Genomic DNA, 6,747 nt, shown 5'->3' with positions numbered 1-6,747 from the left:
TCTAAAGGACAGCTTTTTCTTCCCTTAGATTCATAAGAAGTGTGTCTAGATGATTGAATGCTATTATTGGATCTGATATGAGTACATTCAAACACAGGATAGTTTCTGAAAAATGCCACCACCTTCAACCAACGAGAGGACTGGAAACCCTGAAACTTAGGACTGTAACATCATGTAGAGATACAAGTCCCTCTGCCTAGGAACACTGCACCCACCTCAGGCCCTCCACTCCCCTTCCAGAATCTTCAGAAACCCACTGTTGTATTATTAGAGATGTGATATTTATTTACTCTCTGAGATTTAAACAGCAGTAAAATATCTGAGGTTTAAAGGACAAGCCAATCTAAAAATGGCTCAGCTGATAAAGCCATTTGCTACTTGAACAATATTCATTTTTACATTAAAAAAATAAATAATCTAACTAGGCTTTATTGTACCTGCCAGTCTTTTAAAAGACTTGACCCCTCAATTGAAATCTAGCGTGAAGTCCTTTTCAAAGGCAGAGTATAAGAATTTCTATATAGTACTGAATGTCCTTCCATAGGGGAGCGTATGTAGACCAACAGTAAGTCACTCTGGTGGCAGGAAGGGCCTGGCAACAGCTTTTCTGTTTCTTATTTGACACGAGCTGATCTCCACAGCAAGAGTCAACGTTAACTGGGGGGCAAGATTCCATCCTGCGTCTTCCGGATCAATCCGAGGATGGCTTCTTCCAGAGATGAAGAGCTGCTTGAATTCTGAAGTGTAGTCTGGACTCCAAGGAGTAATCTTTGTAGTTGTTTCTGATGAATGATAAAATTGAAGAGTCAGCATTTATTCTGTCTAGCAGGGGCCCTGCCTTCTCTGCCTCCCTCTGATCTCCTGCTACTTTCTAACTTTAACATGGAGCGGAGTAAAGAGCAGACTCTTTCTGTGGGGCAAAGTGAACAGTGAGTCTGCATTCTTGGTTTCCAGAAGCTTCCCCAGTGACAATTCAAGAGGTCACACTTTAAGTAGAACATTCTAATTGCCAGACCACAACTACAGCACAGGGTCATGAGGGAATGGCACATTTTATTAAGTACTGCTACACAGCTCAACATCCATATTTAAAGAGGAAAACGTTAAGGCAGGTTCATATAACACAATGATCATGAACAATCCATTATTCAAAGGAATAAAACTATCTTGAAACCCACACGAAGTTACCCCAACAAAGACCCCACAACCATTTATTCCAGTTCTCATGTAAGTTCTCAGTGATTCTGTCACTAATGACTCAATTAGACCAATGTCAGAAGAGGCCAAGAAGGCAAGGAGTGGAACACAGTGATAGAGAACTTGCCTGGCACACAGAGACTCTGGGGTCAATCCCCAAATCCATAAAAAGAAAAGCAGGGGGGCACAAAACCCAAAGATTACTTGAGAAATCTGGCTGTGGTAGTTTGAATGAAAATGGCCCCTATGGGTCCACAGGGAGAGCCACCCTTAGGAGGCGTGGCCTGTTGGAGGAAGTGTGTCACTGGGGGCAGGCTTTGAGCCCAGTATCTCTCTTCCTGCTGCCTTGTGGTTCAGGATGTAGAATTCTCAAGCTACTTCTCCAGCATCACGCCTGGTGCCACCATGCTTCCTGCCATAAACTTCTGAAACAATCAGCCATCCCCAATTAAATGTTTTCCTTTTTAAGTCACTTCGCAGCAACAGAAACCCTGACTAAGACATGGACTTAAATCACTCATGTTGACTTCTCCTCACTAAAATTGTTAGGAACTGGTAGATAGATAGGACAGCTTTCATTTAGGTCCCCTGGTTTATACACTGCTTTGGCAGACAGGCAGCCTAGGCCTCCTCTGAAGCAGTGTTTCTTTCTATTCCCCACTCCCCTGACATTTTTTACACTTTCTTGGTAACTTTGATGAGTGTAATATATTCTGATATTCACAGATTAAAATAAACCTGTTACTAAGATTTATCAAAGAATAACTGAATATTTTCTCAGTGTCTGGCCAGACCCTGGCCATTTTGAAAGCCTGTGCTGAACTGAGCCATGTTTACGTCTGTCCTACCAGTACTGCCTGGGCTAGTGGTGGCAGTGCGAGCTTTTGATGGTAGGGAGCTGTCTTTCTGCTGCTCCATCTGCACGGAGCAGCCCTGACTGTGTTCCAACAGTAAATGTCTGAAGCAGCAGTGTCCGCTGTGCCGCCCCCATAATAGCTTCATCTGAGGGTGTACAGACATCACGGCTGAAACAGCAGTTGTTCATGCCCAACACAACGCCTGCGGAAGTGGCTTCTTCCTCAATTGTCCATTTCTCTTGTAAGAAGTACTCTGCGGCACCATGTCCCTAAGGCATCTTCCTCCTCTTGCCAGTCTGTTCACAGCTAACATCTCTAGCATCAGCGGAGTCTCTCCTCTCCGTGTCAAGGTCACAGACATGACCTCTACAGTCCGTTCTCATGCTGCTCTCCGTGTCAAGGTCACACACGTGACCTCTACAGTCCGTTCTCATGCTGTGTGGCAGCTGCACTCGCTGGCACACATTCTCACGATCTCCCAGTGCTTGCCTTCCCATATTGGAAACTCTTAGCTGGTAACCAGTTGTATGAATCTAGAGATCCATGTTGATTTCATTGTTGTTGTTATTGGGCGTGTGCATGTTGCTGGGGTAGGCATGCTACAGAGCCTGGGGTCAGAGGACAACTCTCCTTCTACCTTTATGTAGGTTCTAGAAATAGAACTCAGGTCTTCAGATTTATGGGCAAGTTCTTGACTCTCTGTTTTGAAACAACTTTAAGGAAACCTTGACATCTGCAGGAAGTTAAACAACTTACCATCTTCTTAGCACCACTTAATCATATTAAGATATTAAGATAGTAAGTATCTAATCTTACAGCTTAATCTTGAGACTGGAATGTTCCAGGCCCTGTACAAAACCTCCATCTCAAGCTCTACAGCTTCCCATGACAACCTCAGGAACAATGACTTTGACGACCACACTGTGCTGAGGACTTGGCTCATGCCCATGTGGCCCTAAGCACAGCTGCACATCTCATGGACAGCTTAGCTTCTCCTCGTAGACACCTAGCAGTCACCTTCAAGTACTGCAGCCCTAAGAGAGGTCTCTCTTCCCCCAGAGTCTGTCTCCGAGTGTCCCCTAGCTAGTAGACAGCACCACTGTCCACCTCCTAACCACGCTGCACAACCCAGAGCTCGAGGCCACATCTTGTGCAGGATGACCTGGTGACCCACCTTTCCAAAACTACCCTAACTCCCCCTTCAAAGATTCTCAACTCAACGTCCAGGAACCCCAGATCAACACAGTACACTTCGGCAGAACACACTCAATCCTCTGATCTCTCCTTCCATCTAACACTGCAGCGCATTCCCTGATGAGCTCACAGCAGCCTCGCCAGGGCCTTCCCTGACCTGGCATATAACAGGCACTCAGCGAGCAGGAAGAAACACCCAGTGACTACTGAGCTACTTATGACCCAGAATTTTTGCTTTGCTTTTTTGTTTTGTTTGTTTTTAACACATGATCTCACTGTCTGTCTGTTTTTGACTCAAGGTCTTACTTTGTAGCCCAGGCTGGCCTCACACTTGTGGCAATGTTCCCACTGCTGGGATCATAGTAGGGCTTACACTTGTGTGTGAGTCACTATACTCAACTGACCTAGAGTTTGTATGGCATTCTTTCTCCACTGCCCCAGTTGTTCCAAACAGGGTTTTGTCCTGCTGAAAGTGAGCCATGACCACAAGTCTGAGTCACTATCTAGCAGAAATGACAAAAGACAGTCTTGCCATAGAAGAAAAAAATGAATGCAGGGAAAGAGCATCACATGATCAGTTGTTGTTTAGGAAATGGCAGATATGACTTATATGACAATATTTGTTGGTCAGAAAACTATGACCCAAAGACCAGCTCCGAACATACCCGTTCTTCACTTACCTTCCACATTACAGGTACATACAATAGCTGGAGTGCTGTCAGTGGACACCTTATTACTCTAAAGCCAATACCCACTCTAAGGCCAGAATACCCACTGCTTGGTCATTTGCAGAAAAGTGTACTGACTCCTGCTACAGAAGAGAATAAGCTGAAGCTGGTCAGTTAGCTACACATACAATCACATCTCCAAGTAGCCACAGAGCAATGGACTAAGGCAGGAAACAGCACAACACCAGCAAAGAAAGGCCCACATGTAAAAACAAGTCTAAATTAGCAAAAGCAGCCACACCGAACCTGCAGTAGCCCACTGGCTTTAAGGGATACAAAGTCACTGCTGCTGTTGCAATGGCATTGATGTCTCCCACTTCAAGTCAACAGGACAAGTTACCTTCAGCACTCACTCACCTTGCAGTTTCGAGGACCTTAATGGCCTTGTCGATTTCCCCTTGACTTTTATACAAAAATGCCAACTCAAACAGAGTGAATGGCACCAGGTAGTGGTCATACTTCAATAGCTTCTCACTAAGAGAGCAAAGGAAAATCAACTAAGTCTTAACAGAACATAAAAGGTATCACCTGAAGCACGCATCGTTCATTTCCCAGACAACATCGAGACTATCATCGGAGGAAGGCTGCTGCCTCACAGATGCTATGCTTAACAACCCATGGGATGAAGTGTGCTTTCTTACATAATCTTCTGGTCCTTGGGGTATGGCCAGCACTGGTACAGCACAGCCTTTCAGGCGGATCAATACCCACCGACCTTCAACAAGATGAACTCAGAGTCGACAAGACCATCTTGCTTAGCGCCTGATTCTAAATTTAGGAATAAGGAAGTTGCGCTGGTTTTGTGTTTAACTAAGTATCAATTTCCTTCATACTTAAGCCTTAGAATTCTTCAAAACGTCAGTGACGAGGTGGCTAGCAGTCTTATTTCAGCATCATTATAACAACTAGCAGCTCAGGGAAACAGTTGAGTAACAAACAGTGTTTTAAATCTAGAGCGACTGCTCTGTGGTTCTAACTATGATGGATTTTTCACTTTTGGATACATACATTAAAAATATACTCCTTATCAAAAGTATAAAATGCAGTATGATACCCCAGCGTTTCCATTCTAAATGGCTACTCTGTTTGCTATATAGTATAGATTTGTGTCAGGTTAATTTCAGTTTACCAGGCTATAACCAAAACTAGTCTTAGATGCCAAAGAGAATTAAGAGCGAGACAGTTGTGCAGAAGGAAACGTGGGGACTACAGAGACCTGAGACTTTGTGTCTCCATGGCCATGCAGGAGATGAAGCCTAGACCCATAGAAAGGAGGTGGCTGGAGCATCAACCTGGAAATGGGATCCGTCCTTTGGAGAACGGGCAGATTAGAAAAAAATATTGAGTCAATGTTTAAAAATCAGGAGATCTGACATTAGATGCAGCTTCCAGATTCTTTATGAAAAGTAGTAGAGACCCCTGCTACTGGGCCCACACTGTACAAAGTGAGTAGTTACAACCTTTAGAGAACACAGTGGCTACCGGTTTATTGACAGGCATTCACCCTTGCTCCAACTCTATGAGAAATATCAGGACAGTACTGTCATTGAGATATATATATATAATATCACCATACACAGAAGACATGCACTTTGAGAAAAAAACAAGGAGTGGTATTTCCCTGTCAATACTCAACCTCTAGGTTATGCTGTCTCTGTCATCCAGTGTCCCAGAATACGTGCAGAATAAATGAATGCGATACACACATGTACAACACGTGCACATACCACGCCCCCACACCATACACACATACCACCCATACATCCCCAAACCCCCACACACATGCACACCCCCACACCATACACACACCACACACACACATACACGTGCACACACCACACACACACACCACACACACACCACCCATACATACATTCGCAAACCCCCACACACCACACACTCTACCCCACCACCACTCCCCGCCACACACAGAAGTGATAGAGACCAAGTGAGTTTGAGAGTTGCCCAGCAGTCGCTGACGGCGCTTAGCGACTGTCAGCCTGACTATAAGTTTGCATTTGGCTGTCATCTTTAAACACTGAGTGGCAATGTGTAAAGCCATATTCCACGCAAAAAGCTTTGTTCACGAGGACAAAGGCTTGGTCATCCCTGTACTCGGGCTAGCTCTTACCTTTCCAAAACATGGTTGAAACACAGCTCGGCTTGCAAGGGCCGCTGTAAGTTTTTGAGGCAGCATCCTTTCAGTAACTTCACCAAGCATTCGTCGTCCACGGAGTAGTCAGTAAAGTCTTAAAACAAGAAGCATGAACCAAGGGTTAACAGCCCAGTGTTATGTGGCATCTAGGACGGGGCTAGGGCCTCCTCTAGGCAGACACTCTGGGCTGCCCTGCGCCTCCAGCCCGGAAATACTTTCGAAAGATCCTAATCAAGAGGAAAACTAACTGACGTGGGGTTTTAGGGGGACCACGGGAAGCATGTCCACTAACTCACTACACAATGCAAACACTTGCCGAGAAGAACGCTGAACCCACTCGCCTCCCAGCGTTATTACTGCAGTTCAAGGCAGATGTTTCAGGTGGTCACTCTGAATTTTGTGGCCTTAGCTACGACAGGAAACCTGAACTCTAAATAAAGCATGAGCTTCATTAATTCTCTCAGAGGTAAAGGAGGAGGAACCAGGCTGTCTCCCCCTGTTGTTTTGGCTTCTAACTCTGCTGGCGCCCGCCCGCGCAGGAGAGGATAGTGCTTCCATATGGAGAAGCAGATGGCCTCCCACCCGTTCAAAATGCAGGAAGCAGAAACCCCTCTTC

General features: G+C 45.3%; 1 protein-coding gene across 2 annotated transcripts in view; it reads right to left on the bottom strand.

The window, feature by feature from the left end:
* Positions 1–259: 259 nt before the first annotated feature.
* Ttc39b (tetratricopeptide repeat domain 39B) overlaps positions 260–6,747 on the bottom strand; it is a 93,233-nt gene continuing 86,745 nt past the window's right edge. For both annotated transcript variants that reach the window (XM_032902353.1, XM_032902359.1), the window contains 3 exons: positions 6,108–6,225; positions 4,334–4,450; positions 260–782 (listed from right to left, as the gene is read on the bottom strand). In XM_032902353.1, coding sequence (XP_032758244.1) covers positions 692–782; positions 4,334–4,450; positions 6,108–6,225 — 326 coding nt within the window. In that variant the 3' untranslated portion in view covers positions 260–691. The remainder of the gene's footprint in view (positions 783–4,333; positions 4,451–6,107; positions 6,226–6,747) is intronic.

The sequence above is a fragment of the Rattus rattus genome, chromosome 1, assembly GCF_011064425.1.
Source record: "Rattus rattus isolate New Zealand chromosome 1, Rrattus_CSIRO_v1, whole genome shotgun sequence".
Lineage (NCBI taxonomy): Eukaryota > Metazoa > Chordata > Mammalia > Rodentia > Muridae > Rattus > Rattus rattus.
This window is presented reverse-complemented; position numbering and strand designations above follow the sequence as displayed.